Source organism: Mobula birostris, chromosome 7, assembly GCF_030028105.1.
Source record: "Mobula birostris isolate sMobBir1 chromosome 7, sMobBir1.hap1, whole genome shotgun sequence".
NCBI classification, from domain to species: Eukaryota; Metazoa; Chordata; class Chondrichthyes; order Myliobatiformes; family Myliobatidae; genus Mobula; species Mobula birostris.
In genome coordinates, this window is record NC_092376.1 from 68,588,153 (window position 1) to 68,604,776 (window position 16,624).

At 41.5% G+C, this 16,624-nt stretch overlaps 1 protein-coding gene across 1 annotated transcript in view; it reads right to left on the bottom strand.

Moving 5' to 3' along the window:
- grm5b (glutamate receptor, metabotropic 5b) overlaps nt 1-3,202 on the bottom strand; it is a 524,660-nt gene extending 521,458 nt beyond the window's left edge. The window contains exon 1 of the mRNA XM_072264355.1: nt 2,524-3,202. Coding sequence (XP_072120456.1) covers nt 2,524-3,202 — 679 coding nt within the window. The remainder of the gene's footprint in view (nt 1-2,523) is intronic.
- Nucleotides 3,203-16,624: the final 13,422 nt, after the last annotated feature.

Sequence of the window (16,624 nt, forward strand, 5' to 3'; positions counted from 1 at the left end):
AATGAATGTTTAAGATGGTAAGTAGGATAGTAAGCAAGTTGGCTGCCTTTTCTTGGATCTTGTCAAACTTTCTGAATGTTATTAAGGCTCCACTTGTCTAAGCAGCTGGAGACTATTCCATCATATTCTTGAACTGTGCATTAAGATGATGGAAAGACTCTAGGTTTTTCAGCCTTTGATCTTCTGTTGTGACCACAATATTCATCTTGCTGGTCCAGATTAATTTCTCTTCAATAGTTAGCTCAGGAAATGTTTTTCCATATGGGACTCAATGAAGATAATGTTTTTGAATATCAGCAATAGGTGTTTAGATTATCCCTTTTTGAATATGACTGGTGTCTGGTACTTTGAAACCACGATTCTTACTTGTCATTTAGTATTCCATACACTTGTGTTATCTAGGTCTTTCTACATGCAGGAATGTGCTACTCCATTTTCTAAGGAGTTAAAAATGTAATTGAATATTGCACAATCATCAGTGAACGTCCCCACTTCTGAATTAATGATGAAGAGTAGGCTATTGATGAAGCAGCTGAAGATGTTTGCACCAAGAACACTTCCCTGAAGAATTGATGCTCTGGGGTTAGAATGATTGACCTCTGTCAACAACATCTTTGTGCAAGATATGACACTGGCTGTTGGTCTATTTTCCCCTTATTAATTACTTTTTAACCACAATTGGTCAAATGTTGCTTGATGTCAAGGATAATTATTCTCAAATCACCTGTGGAATTCAGCTCTTTAATCCCTGTATTGACCAAGGCCGTGGTGATGTCTGAAGCTGAGTAACAATTCCATGCCTTTTAGTTTGGCATTGACCTTAATGATTTAAATATGAATTTATAACCTGTTAAATTGTTGAGAAAGAACTATCCATATATTAACTGTTCCTATGCTAATTTTTCAAATAATTCTTCTAAGCCTATTGATCAAAATGAAATAATCAGATAATGCCAAACTAATTGGAATCCAGTAAATGAAACTTGCAATGGGAATTCTGTGCCATATACAATTATAGTTCTCTTCTCTATTTTGAAATGTCCTGCAAAGAATTAATCAAACCAATACTGTAATTATCATGGAAGTACCAAAAAAAAATTGACAGGCTGTTACTATCACTTTCACAAACTTTAATCATGGCAGTGAAAAGTGAAGTAAAAATTAACTCTAATATCTGTTGTCTGTATTTTAATTTAATAAAGCTACAAATGAAAATCTACTTTAGTGTTCATTTACAATGTAGGAGGATAGAACGACACTGTATTCTACCAAAAAAATCTGCTTCTTTAACATCAAAATTTTACCTTGTTTTATCCTTAAACAACAGGTCCAATAAAACCCAGAACCCATTTTACCACTATGTGCACAATTTTTAAAGAAAAACGTTTTTAAACTTGTCCTCCAGGCCCTGAACTACCATCAGTTCTAGTGAAAGGACATGTATGAAATGTTAATTTCTCACTTTGCTCCATGGATGCTGTTGCCAAAATGCTAAGTGATTGCAGCATTTTCTATTTTAGTTTAGGGGCAATATTCATGTTCAGTGTGGGCAAGTAGCTTAAGTTAACTCAAATCTGAAGTAGCAACAGAATATCTGTATTATAAAGTTGCATTCCAATCGACTTGAAGAATAAATCAATTCCATTTGTAGCTTATTATTATAACTAAACTCAAACTTCTTTTTTTTCTCCACTCCACCAAAATGTATACAACTCTGCTTTCATACTTGGCAAAACTTTCGACATGTGAGACTGTGTTGCACCCCTTCTCTTTAACTGAAAACTGGATTGCTACATAATTAATATATCCATTATAATTCATTGCAGTTGACTTGTGAGCTGGATAAAAGCTAATCTATTATATAAATAGTAAAAAGGTACTATCTTTCCACCATATATTAAATCTCCAAGTCTGAGGTTTTTGATTCATTCTTCAGTGAGTTGTCTTCTCAGTTAAATAGTTGTTAGACAAGCCTTCCAATATTGAGATCAGTTCTTTCAATTTGATCTTCAACTTGATTTGACTTTCAATATTAAAAGTTCCACTCAATGCACATATTATTATATTCTGGTGGTGCCACCTCAATAGCACAAATGCACAAAATTACTATACTACAATCTACTGTACTGTAAAGTTCCTCAATACTTAGCACTGAAGTTCAACCTAGGTAACATTCTTACAAAAGTCAGCACCAGCCATAATATATTGGATGTAAATTTTAAATGAACAAACTTCTGCAATTCATTTCTAGCATGACATCAAAAGTAGTTGAGTTAATTAAGGTGAAGTATTTGGAAACTATTAAGCAGTTACCAATTATACATAAGTGCTAAAAAATATCTGTTTAAGAATAACTGTCTGGTTTGAGTTTGCATATTGTTGATTATTAAGCAATCAAGCATTACCGTGTCTTTTTTCTTTGCATGCCAGAGCTTTAATAGATAATTTAAACCTGCTTAATAATTGAGATACTCAAGACAGCTCAACAGAAAGCTTCACAAATTATTTATTTCCTTTAAATACCTTCTGTATGGATCGCAGAGATGTAGGTCCAGTTGTATCTCTTCACAATGTCAACCATGGCACGGGCTTGGCGGGCATCAGATGACACCACCCTTACAAAATATTTAAATAACGTTTTATCGCTTAAGTCCATACTCGTGGCAGAGTAGGCAATCTGAGGTATGTTAAAGAGTTGCAGTAGGTTCTGCACTTGAATGGCAACAGAGCTGGAACCTGGCCCAATAACTCCAACTATGGGCTTCTTGGCTCGGAATGGTACCGTAGTTCCATCCACACAGCGGACGATTCCCTCTTCCTCCTCATTGGAGATTAGAGAATCTCTTATAAACTCAATGCTTTGTTCCAGAGCCACGGCGGAATGCCAGCATGAATCCCTAATCTCACATCCCAACGTTATGTTTGGTAGCAACATGTCATCTGCATTAATGCGATCCAGTGTGTGAAGCATGGCTTCAACCCTTTGAATCCCATATTGCTCCCTTATGGCTCCGCATTTCCTCTCGTGGACCTTGTCCGCAGGTGGCTGGTGGTGAACTGAAAACAAGGCGCCAATAATGATGTCTCCCGGCTGGTGGGCAACTACCCTTCGCTCACCCGACTGGGCAGACACACTAAAGTCAAAGTTCCTGAAAACATCTTCCACTGTCAGTAAAACCATGAGCCGCAGTAGGAAAACCATCTTCAATGTTCAGGAATGCATTATGATGGAAGGTGAAAATACTGGAATTTAAAATCTTCAGTCAGGAGGGAATATGCCCCATCAGTGGACCACAGGGATGAACCCAGATCTTCCTGATTTCACTTTAATGAATCATAAATCGTCATTTGCCGAGAGTGTCCAACAATGTCACCGTCTTAAAACCTAGGATTAAAAGAAGAAAAACATTCAGAATCTCACTGAGATGTCCTGCCACACGTTCTCTCAGAAGCCCCAAAGGCACACTGTCAATAATACCATCCCTGAATTCGTTGCCCTAACGTAAGCCCTGAAAGATTTCCTGTCATTGAGCTTTGAAAATAATTCATATCTTTAGTGCCAGGCCTCTGCTGCGAGAAGGTAATTTCAAAATAATCTCTTCTTTTGCATTGAAATTTTGAACTGGAAGTCTCTATACATTCAGAATTCGGTGGGACGCGCAGTTTGACCCAGTGGAAAGGTAAATATGACGATAGTTTGATTTGGCACTTTGTATAAACATTGTGCCATGTCGCACGGTGTAAATTCACATGGAAAACATTACCCTTGCAAAGTGTTAATTTCCCCATTGGTTGTATTTACACATGAACTAATTTTCATTTCTAAATATCTTCCCATTTACCATTATTTCCAATATCATTTTGGGGCTTTAAGCATTTTAGAAAGTATTTTAATCAATATTTCATTTTCGATATGGTTATAAATAGACCATCGCTGTATTAAAATCACTAATGATATTTAATAAATCAGTTTCGCAATTCACACGAAGCAAAACAGTTGAAATCCATTTATTACCGAGCCTTGCTTCCGCTTCACTATCTAATCCTGGTCCAAGCATGGCATTATGTACACATTACAGATGTTCTTTCTTTGTAATTCTAATCACATTGCATTTAGCCGCCGCTTTAGTTAAATGACCTACACATAGGAACCAAACCAGGCTTCAGAAAACTAACACTTTCATCACAGCAGGTTCTGATAATTAAACCTATGCGTTGCATTTATCCCAACATCAGATTCGAATGCACCGTAAACCAACATATATGTACCCAATTATATACATCTTTTGCCCATTCTTCGAAAGCTCTTACATAAATTCTGATCCCCGTACATCCTAGCCAAAATTCATTGATGAAATATGACAGCGTTGCTCCTATGGTGTCAGTAATTCTTTGTATTCTCTGTAGTGGCTCACAGTTGACGGTAGATTGCTCTAGTGATCCGATAGTCCTTCACTGCAATGGAGAATATTATCCCATTTGACCTATTACACATGTGGTGTCCCGCTACGTACACTTACAGCCCGAGAGCCTCCAAAGATATTCCCTCATTATTGTAGAAGGGCATTGCGTCCCCCCGCTAATAACTGAAAATGTCTGATGACTGTAAGGGTCACTCAGTTTGATTTCGGCGTGGATATCTCAATAGGCAAAGCTGCGTGTGTCATAAATCTCCGAAACGAGCCTCCCCAAACAAAAACGCTGCTTCACCTGTCCTTCAGTTGAGCAGCTAGTCAGCTACCACTACATGTCAACCTACACCTTTCTGCACGCCTACTTCACGACTAATAACCACCTCGTGTTATCGCGTTTCTCCAAAGAGCACACAATCAAAAAGCACTCCGGGTTGTTGCAGATAATTGGCACAACGGAAAGAAAGATCAGACGTGTGGGGATGGAAAGGGAGAGAAATATATTTCATTTTCCGAATCGAACTATTCCCTCGAGCTGTTGAAAATGTCGAAATAAAGACGGGCAGACAACTAAGTCGAACGTCAAGACATTCCCGATCAAACAATTTCAATTAATGATGACGGCACCGGCACATTTTTACTTTAAATGCAATCACAATTACATCCGATTTCCTAACCGGAGTTCCGATAGCTGTAAAATGCACAGTGCGTTATATTTACCCAAAGTCTCGGCGTCCTGGCCTGTGATGGCATCTCCTAATCCCTATCTATATCTGCTCCGATAAATAAGGCAAGGTAAATGTATTCTGGCAGTGGTGTTCCCCGCGGGAAGCTTTCTATGTTGGCTGGCAGCACTTGGTTAGAAACAAAACACAGGAGCTGCTTGGCGGCGGGGCTGGTATTTGAAGCAGTTGACATTCAGAATCGGGTTAGAGAGGTGGTACAGCGCTCAATCCTTGAAGAGACATACCTCCTGGACTATTGGAAATTCAAAGCCGGCAAGAGCACAAGTCACCGCGCCACAGCGCAACCGCTCGTGTCCGCGGCGTCTTCCTAAATATCACCTTTGCTATTTTGCAGCGAGATTTGCACTCAGTTACATCAAAGCCCGGGGGGGGGGGGAGGGTTAAATTGTGTTTCGTCTCCGCTTCATGCACCGTACGTCTGAGATACTGAGAAAGCAGCTTCGCGAAATTGTAGTATGCGTCAACGACCCGGTTAACCCGTCTGAATGTAACAGAAGGATTCAAATATGGGGTCCAAACCCTGGGCGTAATATTTATCAAGTGAGCAAGGCATTGTTCTTGCATGGAAAACAACTTAGATTTCCCTTTAGCTGCAGATGAAAAGGTGTAATTTGAATAAATCAGCGGAAGAAACTCACATTTATTCTTTTTTTATGAAAATTGATTCGTAATTAAATACATTCCTGGAGGAGTTGCCAATCGCGCCAAAATTAAGCCTTTGTCGGCATCTATCGATGACAGTTCGCATTGCACCCTCCTGGAGTTCTCTCGAAAGTGGAGTGGGTGGATGGAAGACGGATAGTTTAAGAGGTGCAACGGAATTTTTCACCGCAGTTAATGGTCATTGCATGTCACCCTCAGCAGACAATACCAAGAGAAAACTGTTTTTCCCTAAATCCGCCCACATTCTTACTAAACTTTCAAATTATAATTATAGTCATTTTGGACATTTAAAATACCTTGTCTTGTTCTTTTCCAAACCAACAATGCAATGATCATTCGCACTAGATATCAGTAGTTCACAAACCATCTAGTGGTCGTTCTTGTCCGAAACAACGACTAAAAGTGATAGCTCAATGTATTAGTTATATGGAAAAACGAGATTAAAAACTTCTAACATTTCGAAGGCACAAATAATAACAAAGGATTGTGAATATTACTACTGAATAGCTTGTTTATACTAATGGGTTGGAGTAGAGATTCGTTTCGGATTTAAGATTGCAGGGAAGTTCATTTTCTTAAACAAACCTAGTATACACTATATCATGCATCTCAATTCAGGCGTCTGCCAAGTAATCATTTAACGCAAGGGCAACTCATTCCATAGTTAATCTGAAGTTGTTACCCCCGTCATATTTTAACTCTGCAGAAACTATAAATCTCTCCACATGTTATATCTACGGCACACTTACTTAGACGCAGGAAAGCGGACACCCCTATCCTTCTTTTGCTCGTTTTATTTAAGTAATATTAAAACAATAAATAAATGTCTCTTTGATCCGCTGATATTCAGGGTAATTTGTTTATAATATTTAGAAAATATCCTCCTCTATAGATTCTCAAATCAAAGGCAACACGGGTGCTTCCAAAAGTCGTCGGAACACAAGGAACCGCAATGTCCAGGACGCTTGAAGTATGTATAACTGATCTAGGACTATTGACTGATTCTTCTCTTCCCGCGCTTTATAAAAAGTAATTACTGGTTGCACCCGGATCCAAATCGAAACTGTTCGCGGTGCGCTAAATTGAAGTAAACTAACCCTAAAAGCGGAAGACCTCTCGATTTGTGCTTTAGTGTGGATCTTTGTGGGATAAAACAGCATGAGCGCGCCTAGGTTGTATATGAAGTTCTGATATTGGGAATTAGCATAATCAGTATTTGATAAGATCCATCCTTGAGAAAGGTAAATGTGCTCCATATTGCTGGCTGTTCCTATTCTGCCAAAGACCTGAAATCTGTTATTATTTACAATCATCAGAAAAAACTACTTAATTGTACTTCCATTTACCAATATGATACCTCCCCTTTGATATCGATCTGTCATAGCTACGTGTTATATATGGCATGCTATTTTCTGTAGAGAGAAGTGATTGAACAAGGCCCCACATTAGAAATTGATACCGACATCGATTCAGACAGGGCTTGCTCTCTAATGAACACTTGGCAACATATCAGGCTACAAGTCAGAACATCAGCTTTTTGTATTCCTGGCGGTTTGGTGACTCCGGGGTAGTGTTAGTGGAAATGGGAGTTACGGGTGTTATTTTATAAATGCTCTATTTTGCTCTCAGATCATTTCATTTGTAGCTACTTTATCTAAAGAATGAGGTAATGAATTGATTTTCTGACATAACTAATAATTATTGTAAGTATTCTTTTTCTATCTCTCAAGCGAATGATTTGCCACCAGCAAATTATCTTGCTGGATTCCAGCTATGGTAAATAAATGCTAGTTTGTAAGCGTACAAGAAACTTATATATTTTACCATTCAATGATCCGATATGTTTTTAATTCAACTGCGAGCGAGCAACTAAGAGTGAAAAATAGTTTCAGATTACAAGTGTTTAAATGCTGCTTAAATTCCAGCTTCAAGTTTTCCATATAATTACTGGTCATTATTCCTGTACCCGCTGTGTAGCTCTTGCTCGTCCCACTTAGGGGGGCACATTAATCAGCACTGTTACCAGAAAATGCACAACACCCACTCAAGAACAGATACAAGTTCACATGAAACGCACGCAAGCATACACACAGTCAAAAATCGATGCACCTGCGTACGGTTAAGCAACGTGCATTAATATAAAAAGTTGATTTTATACAATACTTCTATACAACACTATAAGGGGCTTCACCGGAAGGTTATCAAAGAAAGTGTGACACCAAGCCTCATAAGGAGATATTCGTTCTGGCAATTAAAATTACGGTCACGGAGGTGGGTTGTTACGACCATTAAAGATTTGGAGAAGAAAAAAGGCGGGCATTATAGCATTTAACGCAATTATGAATATGGCCAACGGCAGCGAAGAAGAGGTAGTCAAAACCCCAGAGTGGAGGGAACAGGTTCAGCATAAAAATTACTCCTCTACAGAGTTCTGCGTTATCAGGCAAAATAACAAGTAAGAGATGGTCTCTCCCCTCCAAGCTGATAGATCAATGGGACGCGGTTAATGTGCAGGTGCAGAGTTCCTTAGTTGACGTAAACAGAGGGTGGCAAGTGGGAAGTAGACAGCGGTGAAACTATGCCAGTTCTAGCTGGTACGGCGCGCCGATCCGACGCAATAGATCGAGTCTGCTAAGTTAGCCGGTAAGAAGTTACTTTCAGCGCTGGAAGTAAAACATTATAATAACCAAGTTTAGTGATAGCAAGAACTTGGACTGGGGTTCCGGAGTACAGCAGCTAAGGGAGCGTCTATTGTTGTGTTGTTAGTGATGGACCAAATGTGCCGTTGTTTGCGCGTCACAGGGTCACATCTCAATATTGTTAATAGCTTAGTTCATCCTTACATAGTGTCCTGGGGCGGAGTGTAGTCAATGTCTGCTTGACAAAGATGATGGCGCGCACTAAAGAATGGGCTTGGATCTTTTCAGAGTTCAGTTGCCCTTTCAGGTTTGGATAGCGGAGGAGACATGAAGATTCTGAGGCAGTGGAATGTGTGACAAAGGAGATGGTAGAATAGAGTTATGTGTTCATTCTGCATGTGGAAATGATTTCGGGGGGAACCAACAGCTGAGAAATAGGAACCAATCACTGATAGTTGGTTGGAGTACAACAGAACAGCTGTAGTAGCAACATGCCCCTGAATACTTGGCGAGTTGTGTGGATAGGAATGGTCGAATGGAAGGCAGTCTCGTCCTACCGGACCCCAGAGGTCCTGAATTGGAGGAGTGAGATTGGGTCTTCCCAAGTCTCTCCGGAATGAAGGTGACTTGCTTCCACTTCCGTTCCGTGGTTTCTGAGGTGGCTGATGTGGGAGCCACAAACTCTGCCACTGAAGGAGTTGGAAAGAGCAGGGGGCAGCTGGTTTGGGAAGTAGTAGCTTCTGCCACTTACACTGGGCTTCTCTGTGCGCTCAAAGAAAGCTTTCCAGGTGTTCGATGCCAGCCTGAACGGCTCTCCTCCACTTTGAGCAGTCTTAGGCTAGGGACTCCCATCGTACCTGCGAATATTGCCATTCTTCATGCAGGCTTAATGAACTGTGCCATACTGTCCCCTCCGGCAATATTCTCTTGCGTTGATGAAACGCCGAATAAGGTGTCCAAAGCATGTTAACGACTTGGCCTCGTCAATGGGCATTTCCTTGCTGTGTTGGCTGCAAAACCGGTTGAATGAATTCTTGGAAAGATGAGCCGAGATTTGGGAGGCCTGCCGTCGGCCGTGCTCAGACACAGACACACACACACACACACACACACACACACACACACACACACACAGACCGAAGTGAACGAGGAAAGGGTTTAATTTCTGCGCATGAAGAGCTAATTGTATATTTAAAAAAAGGCATAAAAGAGTGGTGATGCCTCTCATATGCAATATTTGGCCAAGCATGGAGTAAACTCAGGCTCGGGAGAGCGTACACATTTGTGGACAGACGAGCACATGCTTGGATAGAGGTAGAGGATCATTCAACGCCACGATGTCTATTTCACAGAGAGACCATAGCTGGGCGCACACACTGAAGCGCTGGAAAAATGCCAAACAGTAAAATGGGTATATACAAACAGGGAAGACGACACGCGGGAGGAGAGGGGAGAGTAGAGGTGGCGTGCGGATACACGTCCCCCACACACGTGAGAATACGCTCTGTCCTTACGGCACAGGGATAGGCATGCTGCCATTTTGGATTGGTCTCTCAGAATTCGCATTAGAATAAGTGCGGGACCCTTGCGATTTTCGTTTAAGATAGTGCCGGGAGCACTATGCAAGGTAAACTGTGTCAGTGGAGAAGGGGAAAAAGTTATTGTTGCAAGTGTAACCGTATCTCTTCTAGCCCCACATACCATCTCACGTGCTGCGATTTCCGAACCATTTTCTGGAAATGGTTCGGACTCGGGGTTTTCTAAACCGGGAAAAGTGATGAAAAGATTGAGTGTAAATAACACCAATGCCCACAGGCTGCGACATAAAGTGTCAAGATCCCTCACTCTGCCCAGATCCCTAACACCTTCCGTGCGGTTTACTTCAACGTTGTAGTTCTTCCAGCATCCTTCTGCACCAAGTGTTGTAATATTAGGAAACCCGTTGTTATCATCAGATTGTTTCGATATAAATCAAAGGGAAAAAATGTTTTGCTATGATGAAATGGATGTTTCCATGTCTATAGACGACAGCTTATCACCGTGAGTGCTTTGAGACTGAATTCTGATCCACGCAGTCGTGTACCCATGAAAAGCTACGTTTCCGGATTACTAAATGGCCTTTTCGTAGTAATAGACACTTAGTAATCACCGATCATTCAGAGAATGTATGCTGAAGAGACAACCCTCCGAAAGGTATTAATTAATGAAATACAGGTACATGAACTGAAACTAGCCGCCAGCACTGTATGTCCCGGCTGGACGGAGGGTCTGGAGGGGAGAAATCGGTTGTGGAAATTCTGTTTCACGCTTCAAACCCCCCCCCCCCCAATCCCCCGACACCCACCCAACTATCCACTGGTACTTTTTTCCATAGGTCGCGCTTTAAACCGGAACCTTTCAAAAGGAGGACTCAATTGCTCGCAGCCATCCAACGTTGTGGCATTGAGTACCTTATCGCCGATTACGGATTCCAGCAGTGTCACAACGAACCTTCGGCACTGAACACTTGAAACAAGCGAGACATTTTCAACGTGTTAACAGACTACTTTAACATTGCTGGTAAAATGAACAAATCATGAAGGTTGCATACAACTACACCAGAAAGAACATACCGATTTCCAAAAGTAATTCTTCAGGATGGGTTGGTCTGAACCAGCAGTCGTTGAACATCGCTCGCTTTCGGACTCCAGTCTTCACCATGGCAACCAATAAATGCAACGGCGAAGACAGTGCTCATGTCGCCCCATTTTTAGCAAATATTATTGTTAATTTATTTTAAACATAGCATTGCGCTCATGAATTTAGTTGACCAGATACACTTCTTCAAGGAGGAAAAGACTGCGAGGGATTCCGGCATGTTCAAGAATGTGTGGCGTTGCTTTTCCTGGGATTCTCAGAGCATTAAAAGCGCAGCTGCCTCGGCAGACTGCAGCGGGAGGATTGCCTCCGTCCAGTTATAAAGAAGGTTGAATGGTTTGGGCAGTCCGGGTGAAATGAAATAGATTGACAGAGAAAGAGAGAGAGAGAGAGAGAGAGAGAGAGAGAGAGACCTTGATAAAGGTAAGGTAGGTGAGTGTGGGAAGGCAGACTGAAGAAGGGTCGCGGCTAGAATTGCCGACTGTTAATTCATTCCCATAGAACCTGCCTGACCCGCTGAGTTTCTCCAGTACTGGGTGTGTGTTACCAGGCATTTGGGACGTTTGAATGTTATGACTCAGCCACCAGGTAAGAAGGAACATCAGGGTTATCGCTGTCTGTGGAATATTGATAAGAGCTCAGTAATGAGTTGTTATCATAGAACGCAGAAATCTACAGCACGTTACAGGTCCTTCGGCCCACAATGTTGTGCCGACCGTGTAACCTACTCAAGAGACTGCCTAGAATTTCCCTAGTGCATAGCCCTCTATTTTTATAAGCTCCATGTACCTATCTAAGAGGCTCATAAAAGACCCTGTTGTATCCGCTTCCACCATCACCGCCGGCAGTGCATTCCAAGCACCCACCACTCCGTGTGAAAAACTTACCCATGACATCTCGCGGTACCTATTTCCAAGCACCTTAAAACTGTGCACCCCTTGTGTTAGCCATTTCAGCCCCGGGAAAAAGCCTCTGGCTATCCACATGATCCTTGCCTCTCATCATCTTATACACCTCTATCAGGTCACCTCTCATCCTCCGTAGCTCCAATGAGAAAAGGCCCAGTACTCACAACCTATTGGAATTCTTCATCTTGCCCAAGGGAGGCGCGTTCTAATTTGTTCCTGGATTTTGTTGTTCTAATGACAGGGAAGTTCTCAGCAGCTGCTATCATTAGCATGTAAAGCTGGCAGCAACTCTACTGGGGGTACCCGCTCACTTAAGCGTAGAATACGCCAACTTCTGCCCTCGCTGTCATGGTTTGCTATTAGAATGAAGGCCGTGTCCCTGTTCCCAACTTCATAGATGCGATGAACACGGATTAATTGATTAGATGTGAACAGAAACTAATTTCTTTTTTACGTACTATTTTCATTATATATATTTTAAGTCTTGAATTAGCCATAACCTACCGGAAAATATGTAATAAGATATACTTGAAGCTCAACAACCTCTCCAGCTCTGAACATCGTATTTCATAGCCATGGATTTTTAATTTCTTGGAACAATATTTAAACTGCACTTTCGTGACTCTTACTAAAATAAAATGTACTAGATTTTAAAACTTTATATTTCATCTTCCCCAAACCCATGCATTCATTTTGCTTGCAGTTAATAAAAGGTCCAAACCTATCCTTTTCACTTTCTGATTTGCCATCTGTGAGGATAGTTCAGACTGGATGGCTGCTCAGCTTATTTCATGGTGCCACCTTCTGAGTGAAAATTCAGTCCATTCACCTGATTAAATTTTTGCTCTGTTCAAGATCAACAATGAGTATAGAACCTTAACTGCCAACCATAAAATCCAGGCTACTGATTGCAACTGTGCATGTGTCATCAATATTATAACCTGCATCCTGTTCAGCATGTATTTGTAAAACTGCCTTTGGAAAAAAAATACATGCTTGCTAACTATGTGCACCTCAAATGGAAACGTGAGCTGCACAAACTTTTCAAGTTTTTAAAATGAGGGAGTCCATTAAACTCGATACTTGTTTTTGGACTCTGTAGTGGCACTTCAAAATGTTTATTCATGGATGGATAACTTTCTCTGATTCAAATAATTATCAGATTTGTTATTGAAAGTTACAAGAGGGTTTGAAGTATTTCATTTGGATGAGAAGAGCTGTTCCAATATTTTATTCTAACTTGTTTTCAATAATCAGGTATAATAGATTGGGAAAATATGGTTGATGCTGGATACTAAAAGATGGAATTTGTGGAATGCCTACAAGATGGCATTCTACTTGCATTTACTGTATCTATGCCCCTCATAATTTTGTATGTTTCCATACAATCTCCCCTCTTTCTCCTATGCTCTAGTGAATAAAACACTAAACTATTTGACATTCCCTTATAACTCAGTTCCTCAAGTCATGGCAACATCTGAATAAATTTGGTACTTGGAGGCACGTGATAACATAGATAGAAGTCAGCAGGTTTAACAGAAAATCTTGCCTGACAAATCTGTTGGAATTCTTTGAGGAAATAACAGGCAGGATGGACAAAGGAGGGTCAGGAGATGTTACTTACATGAAATTTCACAGGACAGATACCAGTAGGGACAGAAAATTGGCTGACTGGCAGAAGACAAAGACTGGGAATAAAGTGGATCTTTCTGGTTGGCTGCCAGTAACTAGTGGTGTTCTACTGAGGTCAGTTTTGGGACCTCTTCTTTTCATGTTATACGCGAATAATCTGGATGACTGAATTGATGGTTTTGTGGCCAAAGTTTGGATGATATAAAGATAGGTGGAGTGGCAGGAAGTTTTGAGGAAGCAGCGAGTCTAATGGTGGACTTGGACAGATTAGGAGACTGGACAAAGAAGTGGCAGATGGAGTACAGGCACTTTGGAAAAATAAATAACAGTATTGACTATTTTCTAACAGGGGAGAAAATTCAGAAATTGGAGCTGCAACTGGACTTGGGAGTCCTGGTGCAGGATTCCCTAAAGTTTAACTTACAGGTTGAGTTGGTCATAAGGAAGGCAAGTGCAATTTTAGCATTCATTTCAAGAGGACTTGAAAGCATGCAAGCATGGTTTGGGAGGGTTTAAACTAATTTGCAAGGGGGATGGGACCCAGAGTGATAGAGCAGTGAAAGGAATGCATGGAGTAAAGCCAGATCTAACATATAGAGAGGATTTGAGGAAAGAGAAGCAGAATAAATGGTGTAAAGACAGTAAGGTAGAAGGGCTAAAATGTGTGTACCTCAATTCAAGAAGCATCAGGAACAAAGGAACTACCTTTTTTGAAGATCCAGATTGGAGACAACATTCGCCTCCCACCAATCCTCCAGTGCCATTCCCGTGTAATTATAGACCAGTGAGCCTTACGTCTGTGGTGGGAAAGCTGTTGGAAAAGATTCTTAGAGATAGGATCTGTGGGCATTTAGAGAATCATGATCTGATCAGGGACAGTCAGCATGGCTTTGTGAAGGGCAGACCATGTTTAACAAGCCTGATAGAGTTCTTTGAGGAGGTGACCAGGCATATAGATGAGGGTAGTGCAGTGCATGTGATCTATATGGATTTTAGTAAGGCATTTGACAAGGTTCCACATGGTAGGCTTATTCAGAAAGTCAGAAGGCATGGGATCCAGGGAAGTTTGGCCAGGTGGATTCAGAATTGCCTTGCCTACAGAAGGCCGAGGGTCATGGTGGAGGGGGTACATTCAGATTGGAGGATTGTGACTAGTGGTGTCCCACAAGGATCTGTTCTGGGACCTCTTCTTTTCGTGATTTTTATTAACGACCTGGATGTGGGGGTAGAAGGGTGGATTGGCAAATTTGCAGATGATACAAAGGTTGGTGGTGTTGTAGATAGTGTAGAGGATTGTCAAAGATTGCAGAGAGACATTGATAGGATGCAGAAGTGGGCTGAGAAGTGGCAGATGGAGTTCAACCTGGAGAAGTGTGAGGTGGTACACTTTGGAAGGACAAACTCCAAGGCAGAGTACAAAGTAAATGGCAGGATACTTGGTAGTGTGGAGGAGCAGAGGGATCTCGGGGTACATGTCCACAGATCCCTGAAAGTTTCCTCACAGGTGGATAGGGTAGTTAAGAAAGCTTATAGGTTGTTAGATTTCAGAAGTCGAGGGATAGAGTTTAAGAGTTGCGATGTAATGATGCAGCTCTATAAAACTCTGGTCAGGCCACACTTGGAGTACTGTGTCCAGTTCTGGTTGCCTCATTATAGGAAGGATTTGGAAGCATTGGAAAGGGTACAGAGGAGATTTACCAGGATGCTGCCTAGTTTAGAGAGTATGCATTATGATCAGAGATTAAGGGAGCTAGGACTTTACTCTTTGGAGTGAAGGAGGATGAGAGGAGACATGATAGAGGTGTACAATATGATAAGAGGAATAGATAGAGTGGATAGCCAGCACCTCTTCCCCAGGGCACCACTGCTCAATAGGAGAGGACATGGCTTTAAGATAAGGGGTGGGAAGTTCAAGGGGGATATTAGAGGAAGGTTTTTCATTCAGAGAGTAGTTGGTGCGTGGAATGCACTGCCTGAGTCAGTGGTGGAGGCAGATACACTAGTGAAGTTTAAGAGACTACTAGACAGGTATATGGAGGAATTTAAGGTGGGGGCTTATATGGGAGGCAGGGTTTGCGGGTCGACCCAACATTGTGGGCCGAAGGGCCTGTACTGTTCTGTGTTCTATGTAGGACCAGAATATAAAAGCAAGGATGCAGTGCTGAGACTTTATATAGAATTGGTCAGACCGCACTTCAATAGGTTCAATAAGTACATTTAATGTCAGAGAAATGTATACAATATACATCCTGAAATTCTTTTTCTTCACAAACATCCATGAAAACAGAGGAGTGCCCCAAAGAGTGAATGACAGTTAAACATTAGAACCCATAGCACCCCCCCAGCTCCCCCCTCCTATGCATAAGCAGCACAAAGCAACGACTCCCACCAGCAAAAAAGGCATTGGCACCCTCCACCAAGCAGTCAAGCATGCAGCAAAGCATCAATAAAGTACACCAAAGATTATTTGTTCACCCGGTAAATTGACATAATCTTTCCCTAATAAGTGAAAAAGGGATGTCTCCATTTCACAGAAAGAGCAGAGACATAACAAACAACTCGTTTATTTATGACGTTAAAATCTGCTGCATCGTTTTTTTTCTGAGCACTGTGCCCAGAGAATCAGTCCTGAAAAGGCTCAGGTCTCTGGACACAAAGCCAGCAGCTAACCCGCTGCTCCCAATGTCCCATGTTCTCCTGTGACGCCTCAGTCAGAGACACTGGCCTTGCATCAGTCTGTCTCCAGAGTCACAAAAATCCAGCACCCTGAAGGTGTGCTAGTCTTCCAAGCCACATTCTTTTCCCTCGGGATCAATAAAGTATGACTATGACTATGAGTATGACTATCCTTGGGATATTTAAAAGCCGGTCGTGAATCCTTGTGAGAGGGTCCCATTAGCACAAAGAACCAAAGTTAGAGTGTAACTCCAGGTCGGGGTCTTCAAAAGAAGCTTAAAAGAGTCACCGTTTAGTGCCATCTTGACTTT